We start from the raw sequence: 19,009 nt of genomic DNA on the forward strand, positions 1-19,009 counted from the left end.
TCCACCACCAACCATACGTGCCCCTCCAGCATAAAAAGAACATTGTGATGCTTTTAATGACACAATAAAAGAAGGATTTTGACTACTAGGTGGTGCCAAACATGCCTTCAAAGGACGAGGATATCTCCTACATACTAACGCATGAGTTACAAGTGCCAGCCACTTTTTTATATATATTTAGTCAAATATCATATTTACCCTCAACTGATTTGATAATAAAAAAAAATCACTGTGAAAATACAAAAATACTCTTGGATGTTAGCTTTAAGATTTTTACTTTCTGAGCATTTTGGTCATTGCAGTATGTTTTTTTAATAAATATTTAGTTAAATATCAAATTCTTCATCAACTGATCTAATAATAATAAAAAAAATCATTGTAAAAATAAAAAAAACCCTTAGACATTAATTTAAAATTTTTTATTTTCTAAGGCATTTTATTCGTTGCATTATGTTTTTGAAATAAAAAAATACTTATTTATGCCTGATTAATTTGATATTGACTAATACATCTTGTTAAAAGACCTCAATACCCCTAATATCCAATTTAATATTTTTAGGTTTCAAGGGAAAGGGCATCGTTACACTATTCTATTGAACATTGCATATGAATTTATATGTCTACAATGTTTTCTCAAAACCTAATTAGCATTTGTTAATATTCTTAAAAATCTGAATTATCAAGTTACCTGTATTCCAACTTTTTTATTATAAATGTAAAAACATTAAGAATGATGCATCAAATAATTAAAGCTGCCTAAATTATTTGACCATGGTATATTCATCTCAAGAGAAAAAGGTATTTAAATTGAATAAAGTGGGGGAACGACAATTCTTTACTTGGGTTTGAGATAATGCTCCTCTTCGTCGTAGTTATTATATCCATAGCTTGAAATTAACTCAATAAATCCGTAGTTTCAGATCTAGTACAGGTCATGTTTTAATTTGAAACAATTTTGATAATTATCTGTCTAAATTTAGATAATTTAAATTAAAGAAAATTAAAGACAAAAAATGATAATATTTTAATAAAAAAACAAATACAAGTTAACTCAACAATCAAATAACAGATTAATCTGGACAAGATTCTAGAAATTATAAGTAACTATTGCAACCCACAATAAATTATGTATTTGTTGTATTTTCATTTGGTTTTTTTAAAATATTTCTTTTATCTTTCATTACCTTGTATATTCATGTTCCCGAACACAATTTCATAGTTTTGAAAGGGTCAAACTACAATTTTTAATTATATTGATAATATTGTAGTTAACAATCATAAAGCAATTGAAGTTGGAAGCTATCAAGTTGAAAGTTCTGTGCAATCATCCAATTTAGTGATTTTAATTAATTATATTGATAATGTAGAAGAAGAAGAAGGTTGTATGATTAAGATCTGTGCAATCATCCAATTTAGTGATTTTAATTAATTATATTGATAATGTAGAAGAAGAAGAAGGTTGTATGATTAAGATCTGTGCAATCATCCAATTTAGTGTATTTAATGGGTCAATGAGATAATGCCATTTTCAACGGAAGAGTTGGGAATTAGCCATGTCAATTTCACGATCGAAAAAAGAAAAATCACTCGTTGAACGTTTTCGAAATTAAAATTATTTATATATAAAAAACCTAATAAGCATTAGAGTTTCATTGTAGCACTAAATTTACTGCGTTTTGGGTTGAAACACTATAATTATCAATTTTTCCTTTCTAAACAAAATCACTTGATTGTAATATGATATTTTTCATAAGGCCTATTAATGAATATTATATTGATTTGAAATAATTAAGTCTTTTTATATTTTTAAAACATTATAAAATGATTTAACTATCCTTAAAAGCAAAAATTATTTAATTGGAGTTTAGGAGTTTTTTTGTATTTTTATTTTTAAAAAACACAATAAAATAACTAAATTACTTTTAGAAGCAAAAATTCTTGAACCGACATCTAGAGGTTTTTTCGCATTTTCATAATATTTTTTTTGTTATAATTTAGTTGACTAATGAACAATTTAGTATTTAAAAATATATAATATAATTTTAAAAAATAGTGGATGCTTGAAAAGCATGTGTTAATTGGTGGGAGATATCCATGCTCATTAAGCAGTTTAAGCAACGTCTCCTGGTAGCTAGTGGCCTCTTTTCATGATGGTGTTGTAATCATCTTGACAACTCTTTTATCTCTAGATAATGCATGTGGCTTATCGATCTCTGGTCTGGTATTAAAAAATTTTCTCTTATTATTTTTTTTATTTTTTTTTCTTCCTTGATTTTCACTCATGATCTCTAAATTTTCAAAGCATCCCTTCAATTTATTTTTTCCTTGAAATTTGGTCAATTTTTTTTATTACTATTTGTTTTATTTGAAATAATTTATAAAATTAGAATTCTTTTTCAATTTTACCCCATTTGATTTTTTCACTTATCAGATTTGATTTTTATTCTTTTAATTACTATTTCTTTTTTATTTGAGAAGATTTTTAAAAGTAAACTTCTTTTTACAATTTCATCATCTAATCATTTTCTATTAGATTTTATTTCTATTTTTTTATTATTGTTTTTTCACTTGGATAAATTTTTTAAATTGATTTTTTTTATTTCATCATTTAATATTAAATTAATTGAGAATTGAGCTTTTTCATTAAGTATGAGTCTAAGATTTTATAAGATGTGGGTTTAGGAGATTAACCCAAGTTTAAGAGATCCGTCCGAGTTTAATTGGTTCCCCCCTTTTTAAGCTCATGTTTTTTTTTTAATTTCATCATTTAATATTTATTTACTTGGAGATTGAATTTTATTTTTTGATTTGCTTTCTATAGAATTTTTCATTAATTTAAAAAATGACTCAGGTTATCATAGTTTTTTTGTTCTTTTTTAAATTTATATTTTTTAAAAGAAATTTATGTTTTAATTAAATTAAATTAATTGATTAAATATAAGTATGAGATGCTCACTTCATGATATTTTGTTTGGTTTGTTTTTTAGGTTGTTTGTCTAACAACGCATGCGACTTCTTTCAATGTTATCATGTAACCTTTCATAATAACATTAAAACCATGTCAATGAGTTCTTTATGATGGTGGGGTGATGTCCACGACAAAGCAAAAATGAGTCCTCAACAAGCTTTTTTTTTCTTTTTTCATGTATGAGATTGACAATTTATTTTTTGTAGTTAATTACTACTAAATTTTTGTTTGTTTTATTAAGTGTTAATGTATTTTTTAATTATATTATTAAATTAAATGAACTTATTAAACCTAGTCAAATCAATCAATATATCATATCCCAAATTTTTATTGCTTGTTTTAAAACAACAATATTACCTAAAAGTCTTTTTTTCATATTAAAAAAAATTAACCTAACTTACACAGAACGCAGATCACCGCCCTGTTGTCTAGCTAAAAGGACAACACTATACACGCTGGAAGGAAATTATTATTTCGAACAAGACAGCTCATGAATTGTGAATCTGTGCTCAACCTTGCAGGGTGCTCATGAATTGTGAGTTTATCCTCAACCTCGCAGGCTGCCCATGCATTAAGAGCCTAGGCCCCAAGTCATAAATAAAAGGGCTAGTTACCTTAGGCCCATTAACATGGCACGTGCCAAACCCATTTGAGCGCCAGATTGGGTTCAGAAAGACGATCAACAAGCAAGCTGCCCTCTTTTTTGTCATTGAACCTTTTTTTGCTCTCAATCCAAATATTCAAAAAATGTACACCGAGGATAGTTTTCCTCTCCCAGGAATTATGGAGACTCATGCACACATCGTTGAAGATACAAAACTATCACAACAGGTGTTGCTCCTTTATTATACAATGAAACAATAATTAAAATCACACCATTATTTAAATAAATTACCAATAATATAAGATGGAAAATAAATTGAAATATTTTTAAATTATTACTTATTTGAAGGACATTACTCATCGATATATTCTAAAGAGTTGGAAAATAATTAATGCAAATGTCACTGTTATTGTTTATCTATCGGTGGTATGATAAACAGTCTATTTGATGGTTATATGTTAAATTCACCGATGAATATACCAACAGACAAAACAAATTATCGATGGAATAACATATGATTATTTTTTTTGGTGATATGTTATATTCAGAGATGAAAGTATCAACGGATTCATCGATAGACCACAAATAACCGACAAGAGTTTTTCTTATGAATTATTTATATTCGTGAGCCTGTTAGTAAAATTCATGCTAACAAACTTGAGTATAAATACTGACAGAAAATTTCATCAGCAAATCTAAAGATTTTGATAGTATTAATATCAAAAATATATTTTAAAAAATAAAAAATATATTATTTTAATATATTTTTAAATAAAAAATATTTTAAAAAACTAACTTGAATAGACTTTTATACTTTCCTGAACTTTAATCTAGGATAACTTTTTTTCGTTACCTTTCACTCATGTCAAAGTATGACCGGAAACATGAAGTCATTGAATTTAAACTATTAAAAAGAAATATCTCAAACATCATTTCCCAGAGACAGAAGACAAACAATTGTTAATACAAGAGCTCGTTCAAACAATAGTGGTGGAGAAATAAAAGTCAAAGGACAACGCATATATAATAATATGCATTTGCAAATGCAAATGCATGCATGCATTATGTATCTCGAAACGATCTCGTGGTCTACAACCGCCGCCGGCCATCTAATTTTTTGTACTTTAACCATAGCCTGCCAACTATAAAATAAAAAAGACAAACTGGCAAGAAATATATATTGATAAACATGTCGTGAGTGTTTTGAGGATTAAAAAATATCAGACTTGCTTAGAAGGAGGATCTAGTCATCGGCTGGAATATTAATGATTTTTTCTTTCTTTCAACTTCGTAAAAAATATCATTGAGCCTCCTTTCATACCTCGGTATTTAGATTTAAACTGCGCATTCATTTGCAGTTTCTCTTGGAGTTTCAAGTCCTAAGATCTATAAGACTTTTTTAATTAAAAAAAAAAAGATGAGTTATTGGTACCATTAATTCTCTTTATTCTAAATGCGTGATCCCAATTTCATTTCTAGTTCTTCATTTATTTGATAATGCAGCGTGGTATATAAAAATCCTTTGAAAACATCACGAATTAATAGTCTTCCACTACGTGAAAAGAGCCTACAACAAGCTGGTCACCACATCTTTCGATATTGCAGGGCGCCATTGCTCTTGGTAGAGGTTCATACAAATTGATCCATGAGGAATTCCAAAATAAAAAAACTAAGTGAGTATTGAACTAGAAACCTCTCCCATCTTAAGCCGGGCGACAACTCCTCGTGTGTTGATCTAGCTAGCTAGGTTGTCAACTAACCCTGTAGAGTTAGCTTAACAACCAAGTCTGTCGCTTATGATTTTAATTAATACGAGGAGCCAATGAAACAATAGCAACAAGTTCTGGAAATCATTCAATGACAATATTGGTGCTTTAAAGTGCTCTTTTAGGTTTGTTATATGCGTGGGGGGCTAGAGCAGGCGCCGATTAAATTTTCTAGTGTATTTTCGTTTGCTTGGGGGGCGGGCTATCTCGACAAAAGAGAGAACTTGCGACCAGCCTTTTTGGCAAACAAAGGAACAAAACTTGTAGAGAAGGATAAAGAGAAGGAGACAAAAAAATTAAAAATCTTGAATAGAAAACCAAAACGAGCTAGCTAGGGAAGAGAGAGGCAAGTAAAGCGAGTTTGAGTTGGGTCACTTTACACTTCATAAGAGGAGGAAGAGAGGGTTGTTTTTGAGCCTTCACGTGGGATGTAAGGATAAACTAAGCCTTCTTCCTGACAAGTCCAAATCCTGGTTACCCTAAACAATTCCTGACAAACCTAAGTATGTCCCCCTTGTATCTTCACAATTCATCACCAGATATTGAAATCTTGTCTAGACAATCAAACCACTTGCCTCTTCAAGTTGCTTTAATGCCCTTGTTGGTTCCTATTATTGTCTCACAACGACTATACATGTCCTGCCCTCTTCATGCCCATCTGTATACGCGTGACAGTGAATCTGTGGATGAGCAAGGTGACACTGTCTTAATTGACTGTGCCCCATTATAGATTTGACCAAACCCATTCTCGATTCTATAGGAGGTAAAATGAGAGAACATGGAAAACTGAAAGCAACATTGAAACCAAACATGCTGATGAAAGGCTATAATGTGTCCAAGCCTGGTACGTACTGGAAAAAAGATACAGAAAACATTCAGAGTCTACTGTTGTTCCGCGTCATATCCCACCCTTTTAAGGAATTGTTTCTTCATCATGTATTTGACTGATATATTTACACATTGCCTATATACAAATTCACAAATTAATTTGCTTCTTGAGTACTCTCAGATGAGAACACCATTAATTACCTTTGTTGAATTAATTTCTTTTTACCTTCATTTCTGAGGATTGTAATATATATATATTCCCCAACTAAAAAACCATCTACATTGAACTTATACGATATCCAAAAGGGATAAGGATTTAATGTTTTTTCCCCCCGGCCATGGTGTATATCAAGAAATTAATAAAATGCAGTCTGTCCATATAGGCCTTGATCAGGTGTGATTCCTTGCTAAGGAGTCAAATTAAAAACTATATAACTGCAAGTCCAAAACACTAATTATCAGTCTTGGAAGATTATATATCGAGAGTACTATTCCTTTTAATCAAATCAGAATATTGATATACTTAGTTTTAATACGAAAATAAAAAAAAAAGTGTAGATCATTTGAGGAACCAGGGAATAAAAGAATTCCCCCATTGTACGCATGGCATCTATCACTTCTCATAGTAAAAGAAGCAAAAAACTCTCGAACTAAATTTCTCAAAATACAAAAAGCAACAGAATTCCATTAATTTATAACCACGGTTCTACTTTGTTGCTTGTACTCAACATTTCCGTTAATAATATCGTTTCTTCTTGCATGCCTTTAATTGAATATCTATGAACATTAATAAATAAAAAAACCTACCACCTGATCATGAAACTAAATATATAGAAAATAACCTTTTCTAGAAAAAAGAAAATAATAATATAAAAAGGTCATAATAAATGTTATATATGTTGAGGTAGAAAAATGATTCCTAATTAGACTACAATTTTAACTAATTAATATCGCAACAACCCCTCCTTAAACAGAGAGAGTCATTTGGATCTCCTTAGCAAATAAAAAACAGAAAAGCATCACAGCAAGAAAATTAATTTCAATCATATGCATGTGTTGTTGAATGATAGTACATATTGCTCAAGCAAATTTTTATCCCGGAACTAACCTTAGCAAAGAGACTTCAAAGATCTTAGATGGGGCAATATGAGAGTTTTTCGAGGGACAAATAAAGCTCGACCAACTCAGGATTGACAAGGTGAAAGAAATGCCAAAATTAGGTCATTATCTGTCTGCTGAAAAACATAGACTTAGAAGTTAGATCTACCTACACAAATGTTAGTTGAAGAAACAAAGAATGAGCAATGGAAACTACAAGTACTTTAGCCAATAAGAAGATGTATTATCAAGTAAAAAAAAATTATAATTGATAGCCTTTACTTTGCACATGAAATAATATCAAGAAAAGTATTCGGTAACGTTTTGTTTCAGAAGAAAATTTACTTTCACTAATCTGAAGATTACCGGATTAAGATTAATTTAGAAATATATTCTCAATTAAGTTATATATAGTAGCAAGATTTTGAAGATGTTTTGTTTACTTAATATTAAAAGAGTTGATGCAGTGAATCATTAGTAAAAACAAATACGTACGTATAATATTTAAACATTAATAATTCTAGGAAGATGGATACGACAATTTCAAAAATTATATAAGCAACCAATATAATACTCTTCATATAATTAAATAAATGAATTATTATTATTATAAATCATATAATGTTGATTTAGTCGTCTAGACTTTTTGTAAGATGGTTCAGTTTAGATATATAATTGCATTGTTTGTAAATTATTTTAATTTGATTATAGAAATATTTTGAATACTATGATGCACGTAACTTATTTATTGTACTAGTAAATACATTTTTTATACGATGACCCATGCTAATTTATTTAATTAACTTCACTAATTTTGTTCCTAGTGTATGCGCGCGCGCGAGTACAAGCATTTGTGAGGAAAATGGTATCATGTTCCATATCAATATAAAATTATTCACTCAAATTAATCTCAATGCAATTAACACTACTTAGCTTCCATAAAATTGTTTCATTATTATTTTAACTCAAATTTCAATACAATTAACACCCAACTATTAGAAACCTATTTATAATTTGATTAATTGTTTCATTGCTTTTACTAAATTTATTTTATATCATACTTATCCAATCCAAACATATATGTATCTATTCAATTATTTGAATAACTATTTGTATAGTTTTTTTTATCAATTAAATTTAAATAAAAAATAACATCATTATAAATAAAAAATAGTTCAAAAACACACACACACACAAGATATCTTATATCTCAATGCATATTCACTTGAAACTCTTAAAAAAATTATTTTTAAATTATATTACAAGTTATATCACATAATTTAATATTTTTATTTAGAAACTACTTAATTGAAAAATAATAAGAGTGTTCGTGAAACACAATTTAGCCTAAAGATTAAAATAAATTTCAAAACACCTTGAAATGAAATGATTTGAGACATTTTTCTTATTTTATGTTTGATGAAAAATACGTGGTATAAGTTATAATACAATCACTCATTTAATTATAAAAATAAAAATAACTATTATAAAATTTTCATTTTATTTTTTAAAATTTTATCTTTAATTTCTCTATTGTCAACTTTTTTTTTTAATTAAAACCAAGAGACCAATTTTTATTATATAAAAACCTTGCATTAATTACTATTAAAAAGCAAAACATCTAAACCACACCAGAAAAGAAGCAGGAAGTTAATTTATGGTGATGAAGAGCATGTTACCATTTTATAGTATATAGTATAAGATGGATAGAAAAATAGATAGATATAAATCAATTGATATGTTTACAATGAAAAAGGTATTGAACAATTAATTTATAGCTAACGATACATTTATATTAATTAATAATGTTTACAAGATTCGTGTATATATATATATATATATATATATATATATATATATATAGTGAATTCTCTATTATTTATATGAAATTCATGGATAAAGAAACCAGCCGATTCTTTAAAAATCAACCATGCATTTATCAAGGTTTAAATTCCATGATTTAAGATCTAAATCCTTTTCCTTCACAAAAATATGAATCAACTACGTTCTTCTTATTTAGCAAATGGGAGTATTGTGTCTAACAAATCAATAACTTTGTTTTTATCAAGGGAGAGTGGAATGACAGCCCATAAAAGAAACCCTACAAGAGAGATTACTACTTACTTCTACAGACAAAAGCCACATAAAGAATTACAATTAAAAATAATAATAATAAAAGAAACTATAGCGAGAGAAAAGAGGGGGGGGAGAGAGAGAGAGAGAGAGAGCAAGAAGAGAAAAGGGGGGGATTGAAGGGCACTTCACCACTTTACATGTTGCTCGCATCCACAGCAGAAATTATAAGGAAGACAGGGTACTACCGCAGAGCCACAGCAAGTAGGCAAGAGAAGAACCTGAGAGAGAGAGAGAGAGAGAGATCCAACAAAATTAACCCGCTTATAAGAATCAAGGAGATAAAAGATGGTACCGAGAATGAGCTAGCTAGCTAACTGGATGAGTTTCCAAGAAGAAGAAGAAAAGCTTTATTACAAGTTCTCTCTGTACTGTGTGTTTTCAAATGGGGTGTTTATGTTGTTCTTTTTTTCTCCTTTCTGGGCTCTCTCTTTGTGCATTAAACAACTTGTCTTCTCTGGAAAAAAAAAATCTGAATTTGATTTTAAAAGTGTTTTTTGTCTCTAGTTGCAAGGTACAAGCTCCTGCTTTGTTATATTCAAACTAACCCATAAATATTTTCCTTTCAGTTTTTTTTTTTTTTTTTGTCTGCAGAGTGTTAAACTTTGAGGGGCTGTGGTAACTGGTTGGGGAGGGGTGGGGTGGTTTCTTGATTTTCTTGAAATAAACTGGAGATATCTGGGTTTGTTCAATTCTTGTTTCTTGTTGCTGATTTTGTTAAATGAAGGCCATGCCCTTACCCTTCGAAGACTTTCAAGCGAAGGGGCTGTTGGGTTTCTCTTCTTATTCTTCTTCCTCTCCAGATCCATTCCATCAACACCACCACAAGTGGCAAAACAACAACAGCAAAGAAAGTTGTGGTTTTCTTGTGGGCAGTACTGAGCCCACATCTGTGCTTGACACAATAAGCAGACAAAGCCCGCCAACATCCTCCTCAACACTGTCTTCTTCTCAAGGCGGAGGAGGTGGTGGCGGAGGAGCCTCCACCGACACCACCAACGGCGCGGCAGGTGCTGGTGGAAGCAGCCCTAGTGTAGATGAAAAATGCGGACCGCAACTTGGAATGGAGGACTGGGAGAGTGTGTTGTCAGGGTCTCCTATTCAAGAACAGTCCATATTAAGGTTAATTATGGGTGATATCGAGGACCCTTCTTTAGGACTTTACAAGCTGTTACAAAGTGGAAGTAGGTCTCAAGATATGGAGCTTAATGCATCAGGTTTCGGTGTAGGAGATCAAGTTTTTGGCTTTGAAGTACCCAATATGAGTACAGCAAGTGCCAACTTGGCTGTCAACCACAACAATTTTGACCCTTCTTCAATCCATGGTACTTCTCCTGATTTCCCTGTCGTTAACCTCAAAGCTACTATAAGTTTTAATATTGGTTGTGTACTTAACCAAAATCCAACACCAAATCCTGTTTTGTTTACTTCAGGGATCAATCTTTTGCCAGGTTTGTTTCAGCAACACCACCAGCAGGCAGCATTTAATCAAGACGAGAAGCCTCAGATTTTGAATCCAGGGGCGATGATCAACCAAAATCAACATCAGTTTGTGCAAAACCCAGCTATGCTTTTGCCAGTGTCATATGCACAATTAGAAGAGCATCATAATAACCTGCATTCCTTATCACCACCGCCATTGAAAAGGCTGAATACTGGGCCTGTTGGAGTCAATCATGTGCCCAAAGTCTTTGATTTGAGGCCTCCAGAATTGTTTCTTCCCCGACAGCAGCAGCAGAATCATCAGTTTCAAATGACGCAGCAGCAAAGGCAGGGAATGATTACGAAGCAGAAAATTGCAAGTGATGAATTGGCAAACCAGCAGCAGCTTCAACAGGCAATAATAAACCCGATATGTCAAGCAGCAGAGCTGATCGAAACTGGGAATCCGGTACTTGCGCAAGGGATATTGGCGCGGCTCAATCACCAGCTCTCTGTTCCCATCGGTAAGCCTTATCAAAGGACTGCCTTTTACTTCAAGGAGGCCTTGCAGTTACTTCTCAATATGAACAATAACAACTCTATTGGTACTGCTTGTAACCTGATTTTCAAGATTGGTGCTTATAAATCCTTCTCTGAGATCTCACCGATCCTTCAGTTTGCGAGTTTTACTTGTAACCAAGCCCTTCTTGAGGCTTTTGAGGGGTTTGAGAGAATTCACGTTGTTGATTTTGATATTGGGTATGGTGGGCAATGGGCTTCCCTTATGCAAGAGCTGGCTTTGAGGAATGGAGGTGCCCCATCTCTTAAAATCACCGCTTTTACTTCTCCTTCCTCACATGATGAACTTGAGCTTGGTTTCACTCAAGAAAATTTAAAAATCTTTGCAAGTGAAATCAACATGCCATTTGAGATTGAAATTTTAAGCCTTGAATCCTTGAGCTCTGGTTCTTGGCCATTGCCTCTCCGCCTAACAGAAAAGGAAGTAATTGCTGTCAATCTTCCAGTTGGCTCCTTTTCAAATTACCCATCAACTCTTCCTTTGGTGCTTCGCTTTGTGAAACAGCTCTTGCCCAAAGTTGTGGTCTCTTTGGACAGAGGCTGTGACCGAAGCGACCTCCCATTTGCACACCATGTAAATCACGCCATTCAATCTTATACAAGCCTGCTTGAATCACTGGATGCCGTGAATGTGAATTTAGATGCATTGCAAAAGATTGAGAGGTTTTTGGTCCAACCAGGCATTGAAAAAACAGTACTGGGTCGGCATAGCTGCCCTGATAGGACTCCTCCTTGGAGAAGTCTGTTTTTGCAGTCTGGTTTTACTCCATTGACTTTCAGCAACTTTACCGAGTCACAGGCTGAGTATTTAGTGCAACGTACTCCAGTTAGGGGTTTCCATGTTGAAAAGAGGCAATCTTCGCTTGTTCTTTGCTGGCAACAGAAGGACCTCGTTTCAGCTTCTGCTTGGAGGTGTTAAAGAATGGGAATTAGCTTTTTGGATAGTGGTTCCAAGGTGCTGAGCTCGCAACCCCTGGTTTAATTTCTAATATATATATGTGTGTGATTTTCCTGTCACTGGTTCTCTTTCGCCAAGTGTCCATGTGCTGCTGGCCTATTATTTCCAATCAAGAAACTGAATGTTTTAGTAATTGGATGGGTGTACAGCTCTTATTTTCTGTCACTTAGTTATTGCTTATAGCTGGCTGTGGTGCTTTTCTTGTTTAAGCCAGTAATTCTTTGTTGTACACTTGAGAACAAGGTAAAACCAAATGGAGAAGACATAACCAACCCGTTTCAAACCAGTAGTCTCTTTGCCAGATTTGATAATCTTTTTTCCTAATTTGATTCATCAACTTTTCTTCTTGTCTGTCTTTAACTTCCTCGATTGTTACACAAACTTCACTAACACTAGCAATCCTAAAAAACGCATTCTCTGATCTGCAGCTAGTCCTGTTTCTGTTCACAGTAATTATATTCTTTCGTGACTTAGTTTAGGAAAGCATCGAAACAATGATTCTTAATCTCTGGAACTTATCTGCTTCAATTAGCTCTGCAACTGAACTAACTCGGATTTTTAATTTAAGTTCCAACAGCCCTGCTTATTATAATCTTTGGTTAATGTTTAACGGAATCTGGATGGTGTTGCTATTATGCATGCTTGAAACCCCCACTTTGGATTAAAAATGCGACTGCCCTGCCTAACATCATTTGGCTTCACGATAACATGTGTAAATTAGTTTGCAAATGTAGTGGTGCAATATGATGATCGAAACAAATTTAGTTGCTAAGATCAGTGTCTCAGGCTCATAGATTTGTGTCATTGAAGGTCTCAAGAATCGGATGTTGGCCTAAATTCTCTCTAATAGATATTTTACATGATGGTGGGTGCACTAGCTACTTGATTTAGTACAAGGGCTATGTATATTTATTTTATGAAGTCACATGGGTGTTGTATCATTGGGACCATTGCATGATGATTTCATCTGCATCTGCATTATTAATACTTTAGTTGAACATCATCAATCACATAATCTTGTGACAAAAGCCACCTTGATTTGAAAACAACATCAACAACGTCGGCTCTTTGGACTGTATGTATCGATACTCAAATAGCCCTGGGATAATCGAGCAGAGCATTGTTAATTGTGCATCCTTGTGGTCCAATGTTGGGAGAAAATAGGTGGTCCAAATCCAACTGGGAAAGCACTACTACTACTACCCTTTCACCTAGAGCCAGAGGGCGCCCCGATCCCATTATTTGAAGAGGTCTGGGGCGAGGAAGAACAGCTAACATGACGGAAAATATACAAGAGCACGCAACCCAATTATACGTTGTTGTCTTTATTAAAATGATTTGAGTCTGTTGTTTATCCAAGTTGTTAGGCAGGGTTGGTCTTAGATTTTGCAAGGAGACTTCAGAGGTGTATAGAAGAACTGCCTAAGAAGGTCTTGAACCAAATTTGATGGTTGAAGAGCTTTATGCTTGTTAAATCCTGAGAGGTAAAGGGGGTCTTTCATCCACAAGTCGCTAATATCATCATCGAGTTTTTATTTAGTGTAGATGGAATAATTGGCGATAGGCTTAGCTAGATGGGAGATTTTAGAAAATATTTGTAATTGCTTGTCTACCAGGACAGTTAAAGGAAAAGAAATAACAGTTTGCGGTTTATGGTCTTTGTTTTTTTATTTTAAAAGTATTTTTAAAAAAATACTCTTTATTTTAAAATAATTTTTTTAGTATTTTTGTATAATATTAAACATAATTTTTTTAAAAATATATATTATTTTTATATATTTTTAATGACCCTCTTAAAGATCTCTCTTGGAAGAAGAGAGGTGCTAAATAGGGGGCGGGAGGGAGAGAGAGATGTATTCTTTTTAAAACTGCCACTCTACATGTTTATGTTTTTCCCATCCTCTAGCTTAGCTTGTATTTTCCTCCCGAAGCGACCACTTCAAATAGAACTGCTTTCACATTTCTCTCTCGCATAACAGTTGCAGGATGACTAACTTTTAACCTTGGAATGCCTTTTTTTGAAGAACTAGGCAGCAGAATGGATGCCGTCCTCCCTGTCTACACTTCTATAAAAAAAAAATGCAGCGCCCCTATAAAAAAATAATCTGAAAAACTGTTTAAAAAACAACGGCTAATATATTGCCAAACAAGCATTTATCCAGAAGGGTTTGACCCTTGAAGGAGAAGTCGCCGTTTTTTGGGAATTACACACCCCTCTTGAGTCTTAAGAATGACGACACCACAGCTTTATATATGAATCCCGTGCACACCTTCTCGAGACTGAATTTCTTTCTTCATTTTCTCACTGTCTCTTTCCCAGGCTCCGTTATTGAAGAGTTTTTGAGATTCAACTAGGTCTAATAAGGAGCACGCTCTCGTTCATGTTTGGCACACGGATCTACATAACCCAGAACCACAACGTGCCTCATATAATAAAGCTTGCTGAATCTGGCCTTTCCATGGCCAAACACGTTGAAGAAACCTACCGCAAACCCAGCGAGAAGAAAGACAAGACTCTTCTGATTGATTGATCCAGCACCATAGGTCCGGCTCCCACCTAACGATCCCATCTGGAGAAACTCCAGTCTTAATTATATGCCGATCTAGGTGAATTGTCTGCAAAATGGGGAGCTTCTGTTTCTATGTAAATGCCTGTAAGTTTTTCTCTTTCCTTCCCGGTTACATGCGAGTAATTGGCTTTTATGTTTGGTTTTGATTGAAGAGTAGATTGGTCCTTTCATTCGTTTAAGCAAAATATGTGCTTCAACTCTTGTACTACAACTCAAGATTGCAGAGGCTGAAAGTTTATCATTCAATATCTGGCCTCCAATATAGCTCGATCTGTTGTTTCCCCATACTGCAGCAATGCCATAAATTCATATCGCCTTACCAGGACATTTCATGTCTCGAATTAGTGTCGGTGACTTAGGAAAACCGACAGCCCTTACCATGGGATTAATAATAAATTGCATCGAGCAGGTTGTCAGAACCACAGAAATACACGCAATAAAAAAAAAAAAGAATCAGAGATGGAAAGGAAAGAACGTACACTTTCGGGTTCAGGAAGAAGACTGGTGAGCGGTAGTTGATGGGCTGAGCTTCGGTAAGAAAAATCAATCCATTCATTGCAAGAGAAAGGGCAGTCACTAATTAGACTACAAATCAACCCATTCACAAGATATCTTAATTTAAACAGGCTATTAGACAGTCTAACCACCACCTAAATCAACTAAGTTCTTGCTCAAACATTTGACAAATCAATAATCAAAAGTACCAACAATGCATCAGACTATGATTTTACAAACTACGTAAGGAAGTCACTACAAAGTTTCAAAACCTTTGGGAAGGCTGCACACTCTGTTGGCAACCCAAACTAATCTCAGTCACTTGGATGTCCTTGTGTTCACTTGAAGATATAGCCAACCAAGATGCCAAACAAACCAACCAGAAATACAACCAATAAAGAGAAACCCCCGGCATGTTTTTTGCTAATTTGTTTTCTCATCAGTTCCTGTTGCAGGAAATCGCACACAACAGCAAGATAGGTGAGCGCTAACAGTAAAAAAGATCATTGAATAACTAGAGGCATTTCACTGACAAGAAACTTGACTAGAAGGAATTCATGTAGGCAAAAGAAGATATACAACAACAAACTATCCTTCCTCCTATACCATATGGCATCTCATTCATTGACACGATAAGAATTTCACATCATCAACTTCAAGTACCAAAAGCGTGTAGTGCATTTTAATGGAAATCCCAATCCCAAAAAAGCACAACATCAAACTTGTCCAAACTCCCCTCAACCAATTATATAGCCTAAACAATGACATTAATATTTAACTCATACCAGTTCATGCTGAAGCTTCTGATTTTGCTGCAGGGCAGAAGTTTTCTCCTCGGTCAACCTTGAAATCAGAGACCATGTCTGAAATTCAAACATAGGTCAGAAAATTGTGACCCAGAATTGCAAAAACAAAGGTGTAGCATAAAGCAAAATACTTTCAAGTGGCAGCATTTAGCTTTAAGAAAATGTTGATCTATGGAAGCTCTAATGGTGATTAATCCTTGACAACCTTAATACAGAAAAGCAATCGTATTACAATGCAAACCTTTTAATTATGAACTTATGAACTCTCGTAAAAGTAAGCTCTAAAAGAGAGTACAATGAAAATTTTATCTGACATGGTTGCCCAAACATGGTCAGCCTTCTACGCACAGGAATTTTAACATGTCCAGAAATCGAGCAATTAATATAGTTCCTAGAGGCATATGGCTAGATATTTCAAATGCCGCACATGTACCCTGCCAACAGCCCTCAAAGCAAATGCCTTTCCCGCCAAAAACAGAAAACAAAAGAATGAAAAGACACATAGCTTCACAGTCTCAGCATAATCCTTCTATTAAAATTGCAGTGCCACACTAAATTCCTCAATATCCAATACAGCAGAGCATTCACAACATACTTGCATATTCTTAAGAGGATTTTCAAAATAAAAAGAGAACGGTGAGTATAAAATTAAAGCATTCATTAGTTTTTTGCAAGAAGTAACAATGTAAGAGCTGAACATCTTATACCAGTGAAGACTACAGTTTATAGAATCACTATGAACTTGTTTATTTCAGATTTCATGCAATGAAATTCAAATCTTACTATGAAAATAACATATTTGTCATTAAGTAAACAAGGACCATTAGATTAAAGTTTTTAGATCAAAGTCATTCAATTTAAGAAAAAACAAGGTAAAAAGATAATTTACCTCAAAAGATTTCTCTTTAGGTTCCTCCAAAGTTCTGGATACCTAGAAAACAACCACAAACAAATTAAAGATATCATAGCTTCCTGAACACAAATAAGCACATTTGCATACACTAAAAGCGCAAAAAGAGGAAAGAAGATCTCAAAACTGGAAAAAAAAAAGGATATACTTACAGCATCAAGTAATGAACTATCCTGGTTACCATTCTCAAGCACAGAAGGCCTAGGGGGAGAAGATCCTTCATCAGACTCTTCTGGGACAGGAGAGGGAGGATTTGCAGGGATATATACAACCCTCAATTTGAACTCCTCCACAACCTTATCACCCTCCTTATTAAACTGCAAAACAAAATACTCCATCCTTAATTCTACATCAAGAAAACACAACCCCCGATCTTTAAACAGAAATAAATGATAGAAGAAACAAAGAAGCCACCCCACCATTTCAGAAGTTATCCCTTTTGTAGTTGTACCATCAGGGACAACAACACTCTGAAGTAGGAACTTGTCCTTGCATTGCATATCTGATGGTGCCTCTTTTTGAGCTTGCATGGTAACTAGCACAATCCATACAAGAATAGTTGAAAACTCTTAAAACCATAATATACTAAAAAATATGCCTAACATGCGCACTTAAAACAAATCGGAAAGAGCCATGTACTTAAGGAAAACTACCGTAATTTACCCAAGACACTATCATTGGGTATAGTATTATCAGCCAAAATGCATTACCAGCTAATGATTTGAATTTCAGAAATCCCAACAAAATGCGATTTAGAAATTTTTATCATCTATTGATTACGAAGCATTCACCTGTAACGCTGCAAGTGGATCCGGGCATGACAATGCCGGTGTTGGGACGAACGCAGTATTTCCTCGGATTGGTTGTTTTAACCTAAAACTCAACAAACCCATCAAGATTACATTTTCACATAACAGTTATTATTTACTAATAACATCAATAAGGGAAAAATTGGGGGAAAATACCTTAAAAGCCACATATTTATCTGACTTGTTAGTTAATTGCATAGAACATGAACTCTGCTTCTTCAATTCAACTTTATCAATAAAAAAAAAAAGACTATTAATCCCAACAATTAAACTAGAGTTTTAGATCTATAATAATGCACCGAAAACTAATTTCATATTTTGATTTTCCTTTACCATGATTTTCTCAGCAACCAAACAGAAATTTACGAGAGCACAGTGTGACTAACAATTTGGCTCCTAGTTAGGAGTAAGGATAATTCTTATGTAACTTCGAAACAAAATCATGAAATTCAGATATTTTCTTTTGTTTTCCTAATTTTCTCGGAAACCAAACATGAAAAGGAAAAGGAAAGAAAGGAACTTACATGGGAATTTAAGCTCTATTGGGTGAATATTAAGAAGATCTCCAGTGCTCATGATTGATTTTTTTAAAAAAAATCAATCCGTGAAAATAAAAATTTGTTTCAATTTTTTTGTCTTTGTGAGATTTTTTTTAACCTGATCTAACGAGGAAGGAAAGAGAGATAGTGGTAGAAAGAAACAAAATTTTAAAAAAATATATAATTACTGTTTTGAGATTTGGTAGGGGAATAAACGACGATGACTGTAATTTGGGTGACAGATGTGAGCCGTTCGATCTAAAGGAAAAGTTGTGAGGGTATTGAATTTGAGTGGGATTGTTATCTTCGCAATGTCAACAGCAAGTGACGTTTAAGAAGGGGGTTAAATTTCTGTTTTGTTAGGTTTTTCTTTATTTTGAAAGGTTGAATTTGTTTGCCGATTATGATTATCATCCTGATTGTTTTTTTTTATATTTTTAATTTTAAAATATATTAAAATAATATTTTTATTTTTATATTAAAGTATTAAAATAAAAAAAATATTTTTTTATAAAATATTATTT

At 33.3% G+C, this 19,009-nt stretch overlaps 2 protein-coding genes across 3 annotated transcripts; one reads left to right on the top strand and one right to left on the bottom strand.

Annotated features, from left to right (window-relative positions):
• The first annotated feature begins 9,411 nt into the window (after positions 1–9,411).
• Positions 9,412–12,642, top strand: LOC133692236 (scarecrow-like protein 6). Of its 2 annotated transcripts, none has more exons than XM_062113023.1 (2): positions 9,412–10,722; positions 10,849–12,642. In XM_062113023.1, exons 1-2 carry the CDS (start codon positions 10,119–10,121, stop codon positions 12,315–12,317), a joined length of 2,073 nt encoding a protein of 690 aa, XP_061969007.1. In that variant the 5' UTR covers positions 9,412–10,118; the 3' UTR covers positions 12,318–12,642. The 2 variants fall into 2 exon arrangements, with proteins under 2 accessions (XP_061969007.1, XP_061969006.1); XM_062113022.1 differs by having other exon boundaries at positions 9,415–10,722; positions 10,831–12,642.
• Positions 12,643–15,455: 2,813 nt separating this feature from the next.
• Positions 15,456–18,653, bottom strand: LOC133690985 (vesicle-associated protein 1-3-like). Its single transcript, XM_062111272.1, has 8 exons — positions 18,471–18,653; positions 18,103–18,173; positions 17,929–18,010; positions 17,557–17,672; positions 17,290–17,454; positions 17,117–17,158; positions 16,207–16,284; positions 15,456–15,867 (listed from the first exon to the last, which is right to left on the bottom strand). Exons 1-8 carry the CDS (start codon positions 18,520–18,522, stop codon positions 15,760–15,762), a joined length of 714 nt encoding a protein of 237 aa, XP_061967256.1. The 5' UTR covers positions 18,523–18,653; the 3' UTR covers positions 15,456–15,759.
• Positions 18,654–19,009: the final 356 nt, after the last annotated feature.

Source organism: Populus nigra, chromosome 4, assembly GCF_951802175.1.
Source record: "Populus nigra chromosome 4, ddPopNigr1.1, whole genome shotgun sequence".
In the NCBI taxonomy this organism is placed as follows: domain Eukaryota; kingdom Viridiplantae; phylum Streptophyta; class Magnoliopsida; order Malpighiales; family Salicaceae; genus Populus; species Populus nigra.